Raw genomic sequence first — 21502 nt, 5'->3', positions numbered from 1 at the left:
TGACTCTCCGGTTCAGCACTGGACTGGTTCCAGTCTGACATAAAGAACTGGGATTTCTTTGTTTCAATAGTACACTTCTCATCAAAGAGGTCAGAGGTCACATTTGGGTTTCCCCAAGGTTAAATCCTAAGACCCCTCTGATTCTATATCTATATGTTCCCACTGGCTCAGGTTACAATAGGAAATACGACCAGTTACCATGACAACGCAGATGATTCACAACTCTACCTTTTGATTTCACCAATTGGCTGTGCCAAAACCCACCATCTGAACAGAAACTGAAGTTATCTTTGAACCTAAAGAGGAACAATCTAGACTTATAGATCTAGAGCAGGGCTCACCAACTCCAGTCCTCGAGGGCTACCATCCTGTAACTTTTAGATGCGTCTCTGCTCAAACACACCTGGATCAAATAAACTGCTCTTTTCCAGCCTATTGCAGAGAGGAATGAATGCTGGTGAGGGAATTCAGACATTTTGGAGCAGAGGTGAATCTAAAAGTTGCAGGGTGGTAGCCCTTGAGGACTGGAGTTGGTGATCCCTGATCTAGAGCTATTGTTCAAAAGACCCTTATATATAGTTTAAGTTTGGTGTTGAGTATTACTCTTTGTATTATGTGTTTTCTGTTCAGCGTTACTATTGTCCCTTAAGGGATACCGTAGTTAGGGCAGTGATGACGTCAACACCTTGCCGTAGCCAACGTTGCTGGTATCTGGTGGGGAAGTTTGGGTAACCGAGCCGCTGTGCTAACACGTGGGAAAGACCATCGTATATGTGTTCTCCTTAAGAGTGTGCGTCATTGATGAGTAAGTTGCAATATTTGAGTGTTTACTGCAGCTAAATGAGTGATTTGAAGTTTATTTGTTTGCTATTATTTCACCTGTTGCTAAGTCCAAGCTATATGCTACGTGTGTATTGTAGAGCATTGTGTCGCACATGCATATCTATTCTCAGTAGAGCAGAGGCATGGTTATTAGTTAACTGTGGAGTTAACTTGCCTAAGTTTGCTTAGTAATATTGACTTAGAGGTTTCCTTCTTAGTTTATCTAAGGTATAATAGCATGGTGTAATGTGTAATGATAGGACACCTTGAACTTATTTTCTGTATTTTTGTTTATTCTAGGAAACCACACACACCTTCATGTAGACACATTTATGCCCATCCATGTTCAGTGGATTATCTGTGATACAGTTTGGAATACAGAACAGTTAAAGGATCCTGCCTCGTGTCTTCATTAAACTCCTGCTGCACCTCATCCAAAACTGGTCCTGAGCTGAATCCTGGCCTGAGTGGTGTTCTGGCCGACACTCCAGGTTGAGAGCGGTGACAAACCTGAACAGCGCCTAACAGTCCTTCAACTTTAGAACAAACTCACTTACATTAATGGTCCTTCGAGCCGGAGTCACTGCCTTACCCTAGTAAAGATGGATGAAAATCAGGACTTCAGAAGTGGTGCACGTCCTAAACGCCAGATTCGTCTCCCACAACGTTATGAAGATTACGAGCTTGATTTCAATGGTCTCAACTCTTACCAACACAGAGTGGAGAGAGGAAGGATGGCTACACAGGAGGGACTGGCCGAGAAGACCCCCCTCACCTCGCCATATGCTTCCCCAACAGCTGCTGAGGCATCGGTTCTCAGCGAACCTATAACACATTATACAGTAGGGAGTCTGCTACGGTTCAAAGAGGAGCAATTAGCCCAATCGCTAGTCCCTGATGAAAGGCCAGCAAGGATATGGAGACATTCTACCCCCCCCAGTTCTTTACCTCCCACCTCGAATGAAGCTATGGCTCTAAGATCAGAGTTAGAAGAGCTCCAGCATGAAAGGTTCCTCCTTCAGCAGTCACAGCAGCGCATTTCAGCAGACCTGGCACATTTAAGAGCTATACAGACTGACATGTTACAAATAATGAATGTTGCCCATGAAGCTCAGCAGGAACAGCTTAAAGGAGCAGTATGCTTCCAGCCTTCTGACCCACCTGTTAATAATGAGGATGAGGAGTGGCCACCGCCACCACCACCAGCTTGGATGACTGAGGATGAGGAAGAAACACCAGTCCTGGAGCGCCTGGACAAAATGATGAGTGAGCTTCAGATTTTGAAAGGTGAGGCTTTGCTAACCAAACGCAATCAGTCATCAGCTCAACCAGCAACACAAATGGCCTCAGGTTATCAACAGACAAGGAACAACTATCAAACCAGCAGTCAGGTTCCTCTAGTAAACCCACTGCCGTATGGATCAACACATCCTTCAGCTACCACTCCAAGATTTAGCTCCACAACCAATTACAGGCCCATGAGCATTCAGGCTGCTCCCCCTCAGCAACCAATTCAGCAAGCACCTCTTCCGCAGACTCCTCATGCCCCCCAAACAACCTCTCCAAATCCTGGGCCACCCTATCAAAGTTTCAGCTCAGATACAGCTTATCATGGTCCTCGTCCAACCATCCCTAACCTATTTCACAGAGACCCTGGTGAGTTTGCCCACCTGAAGATGGCTCTGGAGAACTTACTACCACCTGACAGTCCAGAGCTCTTCAAATATCAAGTTTTAGTGGACCATCTAAAGTTGGAGGATGCCAGATTGGTAGCGGAAGCCTACCTTCACTCTCCAACCCCATTTACAGATACCATGATGGCCTTAAATGAGAAGTTTGGACAGCCTCACCAACTGGCCCTGAGGAGGATTGCCGCTGTGATGGACTCACCTGACATCCGGCGTGGTGATGTTGTCGCCTTTGAGAAATTTTCTCTCCAGATCCAGTCACTGGTTGGCATGCTGAAGACGCTCGGTCCTGAGGGAGAGGTGGAGCTATACTGTGGCTCACATGTTGCTCGCCTGCTTAGTAAGTTACCCCCTGAGCAGCGAGCGGAATTCCGTAGATGCATGTTTAAGCAGTCTGGACGTAACCACACCCTTATTGATTTGTCGGACTGGTTAAAATATGAGTCTTGGTGTCAAGATTATGATGGCCAACTACCTGCCAGAGGACTAAGAGAGAAACCAAGCAGCCTGAAAGGAGAAGGAAGATTTGGGAAACGGTCAGTTGCTGTGCTCCATGGTGCGGACAGCTTATCTCAAAGCATTAAACCACCAAGTAATTCACTGAATAAAGCCAAGCCACCCCCTTATTGTGCCTTTTGTGACGTTAAAGAGCACCATTTGAGTCAATGTGCAGCCATAAGTCAACTGACAAAGGAACAGCTGGCAGATTGGATAAGGACCAACAAAAGATGTTGGCGCTGTGCACGTGCACATCATGCTGCACAGTGTAACCTGAAGAAGTCTTGTAACCTGTGCCGGGGCCGACACTTACAAGTTCTTCATGATGTCAACACAGGGCCATCAAAGGGGCCATTACCAGCATCACCCAGCCAAGAGAGAAGTGAGAATCCAACAGGGGTGTTGTATCTCGATCGACCAACAGAGGGCAGCCGAGTTCTGTTGAAAGTAGTTCCTGTTCTCCTACGTCATGGTGTCAGAACTCTGGAAACCTATGCAGTCTTAGATGATGGGTCAGAAAGAAGTATGCTCCTGCCTTCAGCAGCTCAGAAACTGGGACTTCAGGGCATACCAGAGTCTTTGCCTCTACGTACCATCAGGCAGGATGTTCAGACACTTAATGGATCCTGTGTTTCCTTCACTGTATCCCCCAGAAACAGGCAGAGGACTCAATACCGCATCCATAATGCTTTCACCACTGAACGTATTGACTTAGCAGATCACACTTACCCTGTTGACTTACTCAGGAAGAAATACAAGCACTTGACTGGCTTGCCAATCCAGCCCTTTAAGAAGATAAAGCCTTTGCTCCTGATAGGTAGCGACCACCCACATCTCATTACTCCTACAGAACCTGTGCGACTTGGTCCACCAGGAGGTCCAGCTGCTGTTCGCACTAGGTTAGGTTGGACACTACAAGGTCCTTCCAGCGTCCTACACCAATTTGAAAGATCACAGCAGTGTTTAGTCACCTCCATTCCCCCTCAAGTGAGTGAGTTAATGAGACATGTGGAGAAGCTCTGGAGAGCAGATATCATCCCTCTTAGGAGTGATAAAATGGTGACACGCTCCAAGCAAGATAATCAAGCTCTGGGCCTCCTAGAGGCTAAAACAGCCCGAGTGGAAGTCGATGGCATTTTACGCTATGCCACCCCCCTGCTGCGATGCAAAGACATGCCTCTCCTGCAGGCCACACCTGAGGCTGTCATGCCGAGCCTGAGAGGAGTGGAGAAAAGGCTTCACAAAGACCCAGAAAAAGCGGAGATTTACAAGGCAGAGATAAACAAACTGATAAAGGCTGGATATGTGCTGAGAGTGGAACCTAAAGAGCTGGAGAAAGGAGATGAAGCATGGTATATTCCTCACCACCTCGTCAGCCACAATGGAAAGCATAGACTAGTATTCAACTGTTCCTACCAGCACCGAGGTCAAACCCTGAATAATTATCTCCTTCCTGGCCCCACCCTCGGTTCCTCTCTGCTCGGGATCCTTTTAAGGTTCCGTGAGCATGCCGTGGCAGTAAGTGGTGATATAAAGGCTATGTTCCACCAGGTCCGCTTACTACCTGAAGATCGCCCTCTTCTGCGCTTCCTGTGGCGTAACCTACAACATGAGGAACCACCTGCAGTGTACGAGTGGCAGGTGTTACCCTTCGGCACCACCTGCAGCCCATGTTGTGCCACATTTGCTCTGCAACGCCATGCCAAAGACCACAGTCGGCCAGGAGAAGAGGTGAGGACTTCCATAGAGAGATGTTTTTATGTGGATAACTGTCTCCACAGTGTGCCAACAGCTGCCGAGGCCAGAGAACTAGTGGAGCAACTAAGAGCTCTACTGTCATCGGCTGGATTTCTCCTTAGGCAATGGGCCAGCAACGAGTCATGTGCCATCAGTCACCTACCAGAAGAAGATCGATCAGACAGTGCTGAGCTCTGGCTTGCAGAGAGTAAGACGGAGAGCCCAGAATCAACCCTGGGCCTTAGCTGGCACTTCGCTTCAGACATGCTTGGCTATAAGCACCGTCCAGTCCAGTATGAGGCTCCTACCATGCGCATCATCTACAGAGTACTGGCCAGTCAGTACGATCCACTGGGGTTCATACTACCATACACCACCAGAGCTAAGATGTTAGTCAGACGTCTGTGGGATAAGGATCGGGGCTGGGACGACCCCCAGCTGCCACCTGACCTTCTTCAACAGTGGGATATCTGGGAACAGGAGCTGCAGTTCCTTCCTGAAATCCGTTTTCCCAGACCATACCTACCCACTGATGTAGCCTGGGAGGTGAAAGGAAGAGAGCTGCATGTGTTCTGTGATGCGTCAGAGCAGGCTTATGGTGCTGTGGCGTATCTTAGAATGATGGGAGAGAATGATCAAGCACATGTATCCTTTGTTATGGCTCGCTCCAGAGTAGCTCCCAAACGTTTGCACTCCATTCCAAGGCTGGAGCTATGTGCAGCGCTTGTGGGAGCTCAGCTTTCTAAGCTTATTGAGGGTGAGCTCTCTCTGCATATTGAGAAAACAGTGATGTGGACAGACTCTACCACGGTGCTCACCTGGCTGCGATCTGAATCCTGCCGCTTCAAAGTCTTTGTGGGCACACGCATTGCTGAAATCCAGGAGTTGACTCATCTGCAGAGTTGGCGCTATGTGGAATCTGCCCAAAATCCTGCTGATGACATAACACGTGGCAAAACACTGCAGGAGTTAGCAAGACCAAACCGATGGAGTCACGGTCCTCCCATCCTACATCTACCGAGAGATCAGTGGCCGAAAGACCCCACTGATACCCTTGAAGTCTCCCCAGATGTATCTGAGCTTCGCAGATCAACCTTCTGTGCCGTGACATCTGCCTCCCCAGCCTACATGAGTCAGTATGATACCTGGCAGGAGCTGCTGGATGCAACAGTACAGGAGCTTCATGGGGCGGCAAAGGACATTTGTCCCACTGCTGAGGACTACCGTCAAGCAGAGAGGCTTCTCATTAAGAGGGCTCAACAAGAGAGTTTCCCAGATGAATTTCACCTTCTGACAGCAGGGAAACCAGTTCAAAGAAGTAGTCGTCTTTTAACACTGTCTCCAGAGCTGGATGAAAGTGGAGAACTTATAAGAGTGGGTGGCCGTCTACGTCGCGCCGAAGACCTAACCTTCTGCAACCTTCACCCGCTGGTTCTAGATCCCTCTCATCCAGTGACCAAGCTGCTCATTCAGGACTGTGACCGTCGTCTACGGCATCCCGGACCAGAACGAGTTTTTGCACAACTGCGGCGCCATTATTGGATCCTAAAGGGCAGAGAAGCAATTCGGCGCTTCCAGAGGACCTGCGCAGATTGCCAAAGATGGAGGGCGAGACCTACTGTCCCTAAAATGGCTGACCTGCCTTTAGCTCGACTCCGCCTCTTCAAGCCAGCCTTCTTTTCCACTGGAACTGACTGCTTCGGTCCCTTTGAAGTTAAAGTAGGCCGCCGTTTGGAAAAGAGATGGGGGATAATATTTAAATGTATGACTGTTAGAGCCGTGCATCTGGATGTACTGACCTCCATTGACACAGACTCCTTTTTGATGGCTCTGCGTCGGTTTATTTCGCGAAGAGGGACACCAGCTGAGCTTTATTCAGACCAGGGCACAAATTTTAGAGGAGGTGATGCTGAGCTGAGGGGAGCGTTTTCAGCCATGACATTGGAACTTCAGCAACTGCTAGCTCCACACAAGATCCAGTTCCACTTCAATCCTCCTGCAGCTCCGCACTTTGGAGGCGTGTGGGAGCGAGAAATCCGCTCTGTGAAGACAGCACTATATGCTACAGTCGGAGCTCAGCCCGTCACAGAAGAGGTCCTCCGTACAGTACTTGTGGAAGTAGAGGGGATCCTCAACTCAAAGCCGCTGGGCTATGTCTCATCCGATGTAAGAGATCCGGATCCTGTGACACCAAACTGCCTGCTTATGGGGCGGCGGGATGGTTCACTGCCACAGGTGGTTTACTCCAAAGATGAACTTCTGAGCCGTCGGCGGTGGAGGCATGCCCAAGTGCTCACTGACCATTTTTGGGCACGGTTTATTCGTCTATATCTACCTGGACTTCAGACCCGCCAGAAATGGCAAACCTCTACAGATGACATCAGAGAAGGGACGGTTGTCATGATTGTGGATCCTCATCTGCCCAGGGCTCTCTGGCCCGTGGGTCACATCGTCAAAGTTCACCCCAGTCCTGATGGACACATCAGGTCAGCAGATGTGAAGATTAAGGACAGAACTTACACTCGACCTGTGGCTCGGCTTGTGATCCTCCCTGCCATACCTGATGAGGACAGTGACCCCCAGGCGCAAGGTCGCCCTATCTAGAGTCTTTTGTTTGAGCAAATGTATTGTACACATTTGGGGGCGGCTGTTCAAAAGACCCTTATATATAGTTTAAGTTTGGTGTTGAGTATTACTCTTTGTATTATGTGTTTTCTGTTCAGCGTTACTATTGTCCCTTAAGGGATACCGTAGTTAGGGCAGTGATGACGTCAACACCTTGCCGTAGCCAACGTTGCTGGTATCTGGTGGGGAAGTTTGGGTAACCGAGCCGCTGTGCTAACACGTGGGAAAGACCATCGTATATGTGTTCTCCTTAAGAGTGTGCGTCATTGATGAGTAAGTTGCAATATTTGAGTGTTTACTGCAGCTAAATGAGTGATTTGAAGTTTATTTGTTTGCTATTATTTCACCTGTTGCTAAGTCCAAGCTATATGCTACGTGTGTATTGTAGAGCATTGTGTCGCACATGCATATCTATTCTCAGTAGAGCAGAGGCATGGTTATTAGTTAACTGTGGAGTTAACTTGCCTAAGTTTGCTTAGTAATATTGACTTAGAGGTTTCCTTCTTAGTTTATCTAAGGTATAATAGCATGGTGTAATGTGTAATGATAGGACACCTTGAACTTATTTTCTGTATTTTTGTTTATTCTAGGAAACCACACACACCTTCATGTAGACACATTTATGCCCATCCATGTTCAGTGGATTATCTGTGATACAGTTTGGAATACAGAACAGTTAAAGGATCCTGCCTCGTGTCTTCATTAAACTCCTGCTGCACCTCATCCAAAACTGGTCCTGAGCTGAATCCTGGCCTGAGTGGTGTTCTGGCCGACACTCCAGGTTGAGAGCGGTGACAAACCTGAACAGCGCCTAACAGTCCTTCAACTTTAGAACAAACTCACTTACAGCTATATATCTAGAGTCATCAGCAGCTTCAGTTGTTTCAGCTAGAAACTAGAGATCAAGATAACCTCTGACCTGAATATTCAGAGCCACATAAAGCCGGTTCCAAAGTCAGCCTTCTATCAGCTGAAGAACATTTCCAGGATCAGAGGACTGATGTCTCAGTACCAGAGAAACTCATCCAGGCGATTCTCTGCAGTGGCATTGATTACTGCAGCAGCGTCTTTACAGGTCTAACAAATCAATGGTCCAGCTGCAGCTGATCCAGAACACTGCTGCTGGAGTTCTGACTAAAACCAGGAAGATAGAGTACATCACCCAGTTCTACAGTCCTTCACTGAGAGAAGAGACTTTAAATACTGCTGGAGGTTTAGAAATCACTGAACGGATTAAAGATCTGCTGCTGCTGGATCAACCTGCTGGATCTGGTTCTGCTCTGCACCAGAACCAGAGCCAAACATGGAGAAGCAGCATTCAGCTTCTATGCACCACAGACCTGGAACAAACTTTCATAAAAGTGGGAAACAGTCGAAACACTGAGTTCCTTTAAATCAGGACTAAAACCAACTGGTTGAATTTAGCTGCAACACTGACTGCTACTGGAGACCTTTCCTTCCACAGCATCACCATCTAACTCTTTGAAGATACTTTGATGATTTGAGTTTCAAAATTTAATTTTCCTTCACAACAAATAAAGAACTTCTGAACTGAGTTGAATTGAAACAATTTATTGTTAGTCAGCAGTTCAGCCAAGTAGTTCTGTCCCTCTGACCCAAACTCCACTCTGAGTGGAGCATCTCACAGCATCCAACAGGAAACAGTAAAAAAAAAAAAACACGGTAACACTTTATTTGAAGGGGGTTGAATAAAACTGTCATGACACTTTCATAAACATGACATAACACATGTCATGAACATGAATAAGTCTTCATGAATATTTATGACTGTTGTCATAAAGCGTCATTCGGTAAATAATGACAAAGTTGACATTATTCAAAATGTCTTTGTTATGACAACTTGACATTAACCAAGAAATCATTACTGATATAAATTTGTTATAAAATAATTACTGATTGCACTTTAAAAATTAGGTAACTTTATGTTATTAAAGGTAAAGTTTAAACAGTAATGATTTCTTGGTTAATGTCAAGTTGTCATAACAAAGACATTTTGAATAATGTCAACTTTGTATTAAAAGTGTCATAATTTACCGAATGACGCTTTATGACAACAGTCATAAATATTCATGAAGACTTATTCATGTTCATGACAGGTGTTATGTCATGTTTATGAAAGTGTCATGACAGTTTTATTCAACCCCCTTCAAATAAAGTGTTACCAAAAACACTTTAAGAATAGAGGTAAAAAATATTGCATATCGATTCAGATTTCCATTTCTAATACAGGGGAATGTAAATCTGGGCCGATATCAAATATTATTGCCATTACACCCAATATTTATTGATATTTGATATTTCCATACCATTTGGGCAATGAAACCAACCAGAGATGATTACTTCTTCTCTGCTCCAGTTAAACATTCAACTCTCCTTCACTCATTTGTTAACATGGGCCAGGTTCTACTAATCGGACCGTTACTGATGGGTTCATTCTGATACATTATGGATCCATAACTTTATGAGTCTCAGGACCGCCTAATGATCCTCTGTTATCAGTAAATCATCTCTGATCTGAACTCAGTAACTTCTGGTTATCAAAGTGATCTGTTCACGTTTGGTTTCAGGTTTTATTTAATTTATTGAAAATGCGAGCAGAAGTTGTCCTGGTTCAGCTTCTAGAAACCAGCATCTACGTCTGAGTCCAGCTGTGGTCATAAAGCGTCGTAGTCGTCGTCGTCTTCAAGTTTCCTCTTCAGACCGTCTCCGCCGGCGTTCTGAGCTACCATGTTGGTGGTTATCAGGATGTTCTTGGAGCCGATCAGAGACGGGTTGATCAGGACATTGGACACAGCCGGCGACGCCGCTGTTGCTAAGGAGACACAGACGAACTGCCATTACTCTGCTGCCACAGGTCAGCTGATGGAAACTACAGAACGACTTTATGGAAATGATCTGGTTTCTGTTATATTCTGGCTTTATTGGAAAGTTTAGAAACTATTTCTGATTTTATTCTGTAATTGAAATCTTTCTGATAAATTTTTCACTCACACAGGACATGATGAGACGAATTACACATTTATTACTTTATGAAAAATAAGTCTGTGGAAGCATCAAGTTCTCTGAAATACAACTAGCAAACAGCTGTACTTTGGCTCACTAGATCATATTAGCATGCTAACAGCAGCATGTAAGCTAGTTTCATATTTTCTATGAATGTGAAGTTATTTATTCTTCATACAGAATGTTTCATTAATTATTTTTATTTAATTAAAAAGAAGGATTTGTTCCTGACTCATGACATGTCTTAAATGTATTTAGTTTGCTTATGGCGCCCTCTGGTGTCTGATGACTAAACAGTGACAGGAAGGCAGCAGGTCCCATTTCCTGTTGATCTCAGCTGAGATCCAAATAGTTCTGGCAGTGTGGAGAGGGTAAAAAGTCAGCTGAGTGGAGACTTCATCAGCCGGAGTCTTTCTCTCAGCAGAACTCAGATCAGAACTCAAACCCACAACCTCTGACTGACTGGATCCAATGAGCCGGAATCAAAACCAGAACCAAAGGTAGAACTGAAGCTAATGTTACATTAGCTTCCAACAGCCAACATGTGCTAGTAGAGCTATTAGCTAAATGTAGCTAACTAGCTAATGCTAGTGAACTACTGAACATTAAAGTAGAAGGAACCAAGATGGCCGTCAGAACTCTGATGCTTCTGTTCCTGAATATTCAAACCTGATGTTCATATTTCTAAAGTTCTGATGGTTCTGACCCGGATGGCGGGAAAACAGTCACTTACTGGGAGGATTCATCACCTCCCACAGAAACCATCAACCTGCTTCTGGTTGGGTCCAGAACCAGGCTCAGACTGGGACCAGTACAATGCTCTGTCTGACCAATACCACAGAAACAGAAAGCTGGAACCTTTCAGGAACCTGAACTGGTCGCTCTGGGCTCGACCCACTGGGAGGGAGAAGGTCTTACTGGTTTTGGTGGTGGCCGTCTGGGAGGGCGGAGGGATTTGGACCGTGAACCTCTGACCCGTCAGAGACACCGGGGTTCCAACCTTAGAGGAGACTGACTGGACTGAAGGGGTTCCTGAGGACCAGACAGAGGGGTCAGAGGTCAGGCTGTGTACAGGCAACACTGGTTCTACTGATTCCTCTCCTGGACTCACCCAGTGTGGGCGTAGTGGGTCTGCTGGAGACAGCGCCGACGCTAAGGCGAGGCACCGATATCCGGCCGGCGGATGACGACACCTGCAGAGGAGGAGAGGAGAGAGGTCAGAGGTCATCAGAGTGGGGGCAGGTGGGGGTGAGGAAGAGGAGCAGACCTTCTTCTGGATGGACTTGAGGCGGTAGTTGGGCGCGGTGAGGCAGTAGCGGTCGGGCGGCAGGCGCGGGCCAGTGTAGGGCTTGATGAGCGGCAGTGGCGTCTGGTTCTTCTGCCGCGCCGCCTCCAGCAGGAACTGGACACAGAGCACAGCATGGTCACCAGAACCAGAACCACAACTGGGCCCTGGGCCACAGGGGTCGGGACTTACATCTCGCGGTGGCGGCGAGGTGAAAGACTGGTCCATCCGGCACTGGATGGCCAGCTTGATGTCGTCGGCGTCCACCGCAGACTTCTTGGCATGAGACGCGTAGATCTTGGCGTCTTCGATGATCGTCGTCACGTATCCTGAAGACAGCAGGGGTCATAGGTCACTACCTGCTAGAGGTAAACCTGAGAGCACCCTGAACAGGTCAGAGGTCCCCTGATCTGAACCTTCTTTTTCAGTGACTTACTGTAGGTGAACTCCAGCATCTGGTTGATGACTCGAGGCTCGTACTCCGTCACGCCCATGTCCTTCAGAATCTGGATCATCACCTGGAAAACACCGAGCGGATTCATCAGTACCAGCCTGGTTCTGATGGGTCTGATGGTTCTGGAAAGGCTTGGAAAATACTCTGAACTCTTTCTGCATCAATCAGACAGGAACATATTTCAAATAAAGTTTTTAATGTTCCTGTACCAGAGTTCTCTGATCTCTCCTTTAGGCAGTGTTTTAAATCTGCTGGTAGCTGCTTAGACCATTGAATTAGACCATTACATTAAAGCCATAATCTGCTCCTTTCCGACAGTCATGACAATTAATTAATTTTCAGGTTCATAATAATAATAATAATAATATGAGGAATAAAATAAGAACTATGTAGGATTTTAATCTCAAGTTTTGGTTTATTCTGATGATGCAACTTTTACCAGATGAGTGACATGATTCTCATAACTTCATTTACATATGAAAAGATGCAATCAATTAGATTTATGAAGAAGCAAAAGTTCTTAAATGTTTCATTGAAATAAATGATTATTGCATTTCATTGTATGGCCGTCCTCATTTTTGAGAGGAGGAGGACTTTATGGAGGCAATACTGAAATAATAATAATAAACGTGGTTAATTAGCATCTGTTTTAACATCATATAATACAAGATGATAATCTACTTCTGTTATTAAAACTGATATTTGATTTATTGTAATTATTTAAACAAACATTTAGCTAACAGTAAACCAGCTGGACTGATTAACGGCTGATTGAGCATCATAACCAGTTGACCAAATTCACCACAACACCTCTCCGTTTTAAGCCTCTGCAGTTAGCTTCAAAGCTTCAGCAAAAAACACAAATAGAATGTATAAGTATAAATTTCATCTTCTGTAAATGTGCTTTATGCTTAGCTTAAATCAACAAATAACAATAGAATCAACTCAAATGTTTGTTTTTATTTCTACGATAGAAAACAGCGCGGTGCTAAAAAGCTAGCGGCTAACAGCTAAGCTAACAAGTTAAACAGAGTCTCCGTTCAATTCAGCTGCAGTTCAGAACAACAGCTAATATGACAGAAACTGCTTAGTTCAGTCAAACCAAACAGTTTACTGAGATAGATGTCTGGAAGTTACCTGAGCATCTTTTGGGATTGTTTTCGGTGCAGACATCTTAGCGGATGCTGCTTCTGCTGCTTCACACTACACACAACACTGGCACAGAAGTGCAGTGTTTCCATCTACAGGTTTACATGAGGAACTGCACCGATATATAATCTAAACTGGCTCAAATAGAACAGAATGGAACCAGGATGGTCAAACACCATCAACAATCATTGTTTTCTCACACAGAAAACAGAATTATATAAATGTACAAGAATATTGAGAAACATATAAACAGAGAGTAAGAACAACACACACACACAAAAACAATTGAAAGCAAAACAATAATTTGTCTCCTTTGAATTTGTGGTCTTGCCTATTGTTTAGTTATTGATATTTAAGGATTTCTTCATCTCTTCCACATTTATTTTATTTTGTCAAATATTTCACTCCTTCTCTCACCTCATCATAAACTTTAACAACTGTAGTGTTTATTTCCTTATCAATCAGAAACATTTCTAACATTTTATAAACTCCTTCTGCATGCTATTTATCTTTATTAATCATTTAAAACATATAAATTGTGTCAAAATCTGCACAACAGTCATGAATATTTTAATAGGAAATCTGGTTACAGTGAGAATAAACATATTGAGTTTCTTGAGAACTCAATGTGTTTGAGTTCTCAAATAACTCAATGTGTTGAGTTTTTTGAGAAACTCAACACATTGCCAGCATAGTGACCCACTATGCCACTAACATAGTGATGCTCGCTCTGCATTGCTATAGTGATGCAGAGCCAGCAGGGGGCGCTGCAGGATAAAGAACAACGTGGAAACATCAGTAAACCTTCATGTTTCAGTTCCTATCAGCATCTTAGTGAAGAAATCATCAGAGAAGGAAAACATCGAACCAGCACCTTCCTCATTAATAATAATAATTAATAAGCTGATAATCAATAAGCTGAAGGGTATTATTCATGTCTGGGTTGTGACAAGAGGAAACCTGTTGAGAATCATAAACGGAGCTGCGTGCCAAGTCTTATCTGCAATGAGTCTCTGCAGGTCGAAGGTCAACCACAGAGACCCGAGGAATCCCGGCAGAACCTTCACAGAACCTTCACAGAACCTTTACAGAACCACTGCTGAGGCACACCAGAACCTCTTCAGAACTTCCTGAGCTGACACCATCCAGAGGTCTGACTCTTCCTCTGGATCAGAACCAGCCGCTGTCAGGTTAACACAGAGGTTCTGGAGAACTTCAAGCTTTCTGGACCCAGACATGATGGTTCCTATTAGACTGGTCCTCCAGGACCTGAAGAGGAATTATGGGATAAAGCAGTTTCCCATGATTCCTCTTCCTGATCTGCTTTGTCTGCAACAAAGAAGAAACCAGGTGATGACAACACAGGATAATAATAATAATAATAATAATAATAATAATAATAATAATAATAATAATAATAACAACAGCGCTGCCCTTAGGCAGTAGGTCCAGGCGTTTTTCACCGGGTCGTGAAGCCATGACGTGTAGGGGTCACGCTGGGGTCAGCAGGTCAGCACCATGGCAACTGGTGATGAACTCAGGTGTCACTAAGCCTTTAGCTGCTGCTGGTTAATGACTAACTGTTTAACGGGAACACACACGCACGCACACGCACACACGTGCACACGCAGACACACACACACACACACCCTGATGGGGTTCTGCTGAAGCCGGGTCAGAGGGACCCAGCATCGCCTCCCAGAGCCTCCAGAACCGGGTCAGAATCTGAAACAGGTCTCAGCCCAGACCAGTTCCTGCCAACCCTTTCAGGTCCGGATCAGCGACCGGGTTCTACAGCTGGAGGTTCTGGAGGGAAATCAGGAATGTGGAAAACCTCAGACATTATCACAGGGACGAAGGTTAACGAGGGGGAGATTGGAAGGGGCGGAGCCTCATGGACAGGGGCGGGGCCACGTGACATACAGGGGTGAGTCATATCGGGGAAGGGGGCGGAGCCTCGGGGAGAGAAGGTACTCAGCTCTGCAGGTGAGAAACATCAAGCTGACAGAACTGAACCTTCAGAACCTTCAGGTCTAGCAGATGGTTCTGACTGAGTCCAGGTTAGAGAGGTGAACCAGAACCAGAGAACCTATTAGGTCTTGGTTCTGGATGATAGAACCAGCTCTAACAGCTCCACATGTTGGACCCAAACTGGTATCAACTCAGGATCAGAGCCCGACCAGTCAAAATGGGCCCACATCTTGGTTCTGATCCACAGACCGGGTCCTCCTGCCAAACCATCACAACTCGTTAAGGTTAATTGGTTTAACTTTGATTAGATCTCATCTGGGTTGGTGTTGGTTCTGTTCCATGTGGAGAAACTCATCAGTAACCAGACTGGACCGGAACCATACCAGAGCCAGATCACAACTGGACCAGAACCGGACCAGCTCTGGTTTCCTCTCTGCTTTACAGTTTCTCCTGGCTGATCTTCCTCTCATCAACTCAACTTCCTCTTCCTCCCTCAGCAGCTAAAGCAGACAGAACCTTTCCAGTTCTGGTTCTGACCCATACCCCCTTATTAAACTCATCAGTTCTGATCTTTAAATTATTTTTAATTTCATCAAAATGAAAAAATAAATTAATCAGATATTAATAAAATGTTATTTACTGTAACACATTTTTACCAATTTAATATATTTGTGACATTAAAAGAACAATTACACTGACACTAAATGAAAATATTAAATTAAAAACAATAAAACGCATTACAAAATTGTGTTTTATTAAATTTAAGAAAATAAAATTTTAACAGTAAAGTTTACAATCATCATCATCATCATCATCATCATCAATAACTTTATTTATAAAGCAGTTTTACAGTCATAACATAAAAGCATAAAAATAAAGTGACCAAACTAAGCACACAATAATGAACTAAAACCTCAATTCATAACATAATAAAACAACACAGTTAAACCAATAAAATCAATACTAAAAACATCAATACCAATAAAAGTTAAATCAGTCCCAGTTTGGTTTGAGGCCAGTGAATGTTAATAATTGGTTGACATGTTGAATGTTCAAAAGTATCTAGAACCTATTTTCTAAAATTAAGAAATGCAACATTAACAGTTCAAACTGATAAATCAATTAATTACAAATTAATTAATTCTAAATTAATTTAACAGTTATTCAAAAACTTAAAATAATTGTTTTATTCTAAAGTTTTATTTGAAATATATTCTGTATTCATTATTAAACATTTAACGTCTTTCTAATTTTCAACTTGAATCAATTTTGATTTTCTGTGTCACATTTCAGATTGTTTTCTGATCAATAAATATAATTACACAATAATAATTACATTATTTTTAGAAATCAATTATAGTATTCTATATTATTATTAATGTTACTATTCTCATCAGTATAGTTTAAAGAAAACCTGAACTTCCATGTTTAAAGAATTTATTTTTTATGTAAATTTCATCACAGAAAAATGTTATAATGAAACACAAAATATATTTTTTTAAATAAATAAAATAACTAAATATGAAATATTTATTTTTTAACATAAACATTTTAATAATTTCAACTTTGATATTGTTAAATAATCAAATTAAATGTTTGCTCATTTAATATTTTCTAAGATTAAAATAAAACCATGAATAAAAGTAAAGTGAGATTGAATAAATCGGTGTTTAAAGGCGGGAATCTGATAAAACCTACAGAGGATCCGGAGTTACCTGGAATACCTGAGCTGATAGCGGTGAGCCGACAGGTCATACCAAGGCCGGTACTGGGACGGTTCTGGTACAGGAGCACTCAGTACCTGGTGGAGAACTGTGAATCAACTGGGAGCACAGGTCCAGCTGGTGTGAGCTGAGGAAGCCGCCTTCCTCCGGTTTGTTTAGCGGGGAATACCAGTAGTCTGCCGCCGGTGGGAGCGATGCTAATCTGGGCTAATCAGGCCTTTACTACCGCTGCTTTACGGCTCTGTGTTGATCCTCCATCAGCGCCAATAGCCGTATTAGGGCCAGTTAGCATATTGTAAATGAAAGTTTATGGGAAAATGACCCATAAACAGGCGGCTATATAAGCCTGGTAGTTTATGGGCTGTGAGGGGTGCACTTACTTACGCTCTTTTATTTGCTCTAATCATTGTTTATGGAGCAGCGGGAGCAGAACAGAGGAGATGGCTCTACTGCAGTTCGGAGGCCCAAGTACCGGTCCGGTCCGGCAGCCGGCCTGCGGCTAGCAGCCATTTTGTTTGGAGGAGCAGAAATGTGTTCTAAAATGGCCGCTGCCCGCTACCCTTCACCAGCTTCCTGAACACGGAGGCTGACTGATACCGGACCTTCCCCACCCGAGCCCAGCTGAACCTACCCGACCCACCTGGATCCTGAGACCAGCAAAACCAGGAAGAACGTTCCAGAATCGAGTTGGAGGTGAACACGGAGCTGCAGAGCAGCGTTTCTCGGATGGCGCCACTTCCTGGTCGGCCTCCTGGTGCTGCCGGATGAACTTTGACCCCAGATAAGAGGCCAGGATGTTGTTCCTCATTAACAGAGATCAGCTCCCCACCGGACTGGGTCGTAAACCTGCTGGTTCTGCTTGAGTCCCACAGTCAGGCTGCAGACCTGGAGAAGCAGAACCAGCGGGTCCGATTACCAGTTTACTCAATTCACAACCCAAAACAGGGCTTTGAACTAGAACCAGTACTTTCCAAACAGCAGAGATGTGATGGATCCAGAACCGGGCTGGAGTTCTGAAGATGGTCCAGAGCATCAGCTTCATGTGGGTCGGGTCCTTCTGGGACCATCAGAACCAGCTGGTTCTGGTTCTGCCTCTGTGTTCTACTGGTTTTCAGCAGATTAACCATCAAACTGACGCAGGAGTTTGAAGCATTTTGATTGGTTGTTGGCCTGTGAGCCCGCCTCCACCTCAGGATGAAACCAGGTCAGAACTGATCCTGCATGGTTCTGGTGGTTCCAGCCAGACCTAGCCGGGTGGCAGCAGACAACATTCATTGATTGGCCAATGATTTATCCGTGATGAGGCCGTAGCAGTTAGCCAGTTAGCTGTTAGCTAGCATTAACTCGACGATTCTGTGGTCTAACCTTCAGGTCCAAACTGTTTCACCAGCCGGATGGAGCGACCCGCAGTGACCTGACACACTGGGCGGCAATCACCGCCAGTGGTAGATGAGCTGAATGACATCATCAGAGTGTTGCCACAGCTCCTGTGAGTGAGTGTGGCTCCGCCCACTTCCTGCCTAGAGAGGAACACTCTGCCAGTGGAGACACACCAACCTGGACTGAACGAGACGCTACCCAGTTAGAGGCAGATGGGACTGATTTTACTGGTTCTGTGGTTCTCCATCCAGCTATGTTTGATCTGATCCAACATGGCTGCTGGCAGCAAGGGAAGCCTGCAGCATGATACCACCTCCACCATGTGGACCTCTTGTTTGCTCTGTCCTCCCATGATGATCCAGTCTCTGATGGTCCAATAGGGACCAGAACCTGGTTGGACCTGATCATTTGTCCAACAATCTGTCGGCATGGAAACTGGGTGGAATGGGCGGGGCATTAGGCGGGTTAAAGGTTCTGACCAATCAGAGAAAACCTGCAGATTATCTGAGCTTCTATAGCAATCAGATGTTTAAGACAACGTCTCCATCACATCCAGACATTTTAATGTCTCTGACTCAAATTAAGGAAAATTAATATTAGAAAATGTCAAAAATATGAAAATCAGAGGAAGAATCAGCTTCCAGATCACTTCAGGATGAACTTTTTATTCTGTTTGGGACGTTTCCCCCTCAGAGACCTGCAGCTCCGCCCTCCTCCAACATTTCTGTGTCTCTGAGGAGAAGCCATCTTTACTGCGTCCATCCCATAATAAACTTTATGGCTTCGCTCTCATTACGTCTGTTTGCCCAAAAATGAGGCGAGGAGCAGCAGCTGCTGCAGAGGATCCACCCAGATACTCTGGATTCCTCTGACTGGGAAGACTGGATCTGATCAGGTTAAAAGGATCCATATCTGATCCAGATCAGGTCCTCTGTTTCTATCAGTACATACAAACAGACCTCTAACAGGTTTAATCCAGTTAGATGTTCAATCTGCAGCTCGGTTTCTTTCATGAATAAACTGAATTTAATTCTTTGATGTTTTCCAGAATAACTCCAGAGTTTCTCTATTAAATGTTGAATTTATTGTTTTAATATCTGGATCATGTTTTTCTCTTCCAGAACCTCCTGCAGCTCAACTGGACTTTCTATCATGATTTTGATCATTTTGCTTCATTTTACTCAAACATCATCATCACTCCTTACTTAGTCTCTGATTGGCTGCGGCTGATGCAGCTCTGCGTGTGATTGGCCGATCAGGCCCTCCTGGTAGCTCAGCTCCCAGGAAGCAGAGTGGAGCTCAGAAAACCAACAGAACAGGGCTTTTTCTGAACCAATCCTATCAGGAGACAAGGTTAGGGGGTTGGGCTAACCCCAACATCCAGAATGGCCCAGAACTAGAATGAACCAGATCCAGAATGGACCAGAACCAGAACCACATCCAGAATGGATCAGAACCAGATCCAGAATGGACCAGAACCAGAATCACATCCAAAATGGACCAGAACCAGACTGGACCAGAACCAGAGCAGCTTGTTGTGTCAAAACCACAGACGGATCAGAACCGCTGACAGAATTAAAACATTCTGACTCCATTAAAGACCAGCAGCTGTTCCGACCCATCAGAACCACCAATCCTTCTGGTACCAGAAGGATTGGTACCAGAAGGACCAATCCTTCTGGTCCTTCTGACCAGAAGGACCAGAAGGATTCTGGTCCTTCTGGTCCAGAAGGACCAGAAGGACCAGAAGGACTAGATCTAGTGGAACCGGATCTAGTGGATCCGGTTCCACTAGAACCGGATCCACTAGGATCCGGTTCTAGTGGATCCTTTGGTTGGAATAAGATGCGATAAAATTCAGAGTGAAACGCTGAGAAGAACTTCCTCTGGACCTGTGATGTACCTGATGTATCAGAACCGACCAGATGTACTTCAAATTTATCTTGTGGTGACCTTCAGGGACCTCCTGATCCAATTTGTTCTGACCCGTTTCGACCTGGATATTCTAACAGATCCCGACGCTTTAACTTACCATCACTGATTTCCTGTCAATAATATCAGAAAATTACCTGGTTTAAGTTTGTTGAATTTTCACCTTTAATCCTGGAAAAATATTTTTAAGCAATTTTTAACTAAAAATATGACACTAATAATCAGGTTTCCAACATTTTTTCAGAGTATTTCTGTTTCTGCTCAGAGTGACTCGGCACATTTTCACACTCGGGTCACATTAACGAGGGGGTGTGGTCTAAACATGCGATGTGACGACATATGCGCTTCATGACGTCAGTTGCAGATGTTACAGATGTTAATGAATTATATAAACGATAAGGGTTTCCAGGCTAAGGTGTTTATGACTATAAATAGGAACGATTGATTTTATCAGGTCACAAAAATAAAAATATTTCACTTTAATTCATAAAGTTAAAAATCAATCGATTGGATTCAATAATCTAGCATATGAACGAATGTATCTGATTTAAAAATATTAAAATAAAATATTTGATTTTCTCTCAGCGGTTCTGAATATGGTTCAGAACCGTAATGAGGTTCTGATACATCCTGAGCTGCTGGAGCGTCTGCAGCCTTGGAACAACTGACCTGATAAACCTGAAGGCAGCTCCGTTGCCACGGCAATGGAGAGTCAAGGCCAGGAAACACCTGGTCATAATCAGCTTCACTTCATGACAGGGTGATTTATGATTTAAGCTTTAAAGATGTTTGATTCAGAAACAGAAACGGATCAGTTCAGGAGTTCCTCAGGGCTGACGGCTCGAGTCTCTGTTTAAATTTAAAGCATTTTTAAAACCATTGATTTCTAAGAGTTTCAAGACAAATGATTCCTGAAGATCAGTTTCATTTGGTGACAGAACGAAGGTCTCAAGTTCAAGACGCCGACCTCCATGGTTAGCTGCCACACACACACACACACACACACACACACACACACACACACACACACACACACACACACACACACACACGCCCGGGACAGATAGTGTGTATCAGCGTCAGATAGGGCTGTTGTTGGAGGACAAAGGTCTCAGTGTGGACAGATAGCAGATCCTGTGTTTGCCCTTTGGACGCCACACCTCAACCGATGCGCCGCTCAGCAAACACGGTTCTGTTTGAGCAGAACTCCAGA

General features: G+C 44.5%; 1 protein-coding gene and 2 long non-coding RNA genes across 3 annotated transcripts; 2 read left to right on the top strand and 1 right to left on the bottom strand.

Moving 5' to 3' along the window:
• Positions 1-554: 554 nt before the first annotated feature.
• LOC148155606 (uncharacterized) lies at positions 555-1216 on the top strand. Its single transcript, XR_015765253.1, has 2 exons — positions 555-805; positions 1123-1216. It is a non-coding gene; the product is annotated as an uncharacterized LOC148155606 (long non-coding RNA).
• Positions 1217-7213: 5997 nt separating this feature from the next.
• Positions 7214-8925, top strand: LOC148155605 (uncharacterized). Its single transcript, XR_015765252.1, has 2 exons — positions 7214-7643; positions 7961-8925. It is a non-coding gene; the product is annotated as an uncharacterized LOC148155605 (long non-coding RNA).
• A 1022-nt stretch (positions 8926-9947) lies between these two features.
• Positions 9948-13361, bottom strand: taf9 (TAF9 RNA polymerase II, TATA box binding protein (TBP)-associated factor). The gene is made up of 7 exons (XM_014988430.2): positions 13271-13361; positions 12116-12197; positions 11872-12008; positions 11662-11796; positions 11506-11587; positions 11313-11426; positions 9948-10203 (listed from the first exon to the last, which is right to left on the bottom strand). Exons 1-7 carry the CDS (start codon positions 13304-13306, stop codon positions 10046-10048), a joined length of 744 nt encoding a protein of 247 aa, XP_014843916.1. The 5' UTR covers positions 13307-13361; the 3' UTR covers positions 9948-10045.
• Between the last annotated feature and the right edge of the window lie 8141 nt (positions 13362-21502).

This window comes from Poecilia mexicana, unplaced genomic scaffold (assembly GCF_051168715.1).
Source record: "Poecilia mexicana isolate PSO_F unplaced genomic scaffold, ASM5116871v1 scaffold_14, whole genome shotgun sequence".
NCBI classification, from domain to species: Eukaryota; Metazoa; Chordata; class Actinopteri; order Cyprinodontiformes; family Poeciliidae; genus Poecilia; species Poecilia mexicana.
The sequence above is the reverse complement of the archived record's forward strand: the minus strand, read 5'-3'. Positions and strand labels throughout refer to the sequence as shown.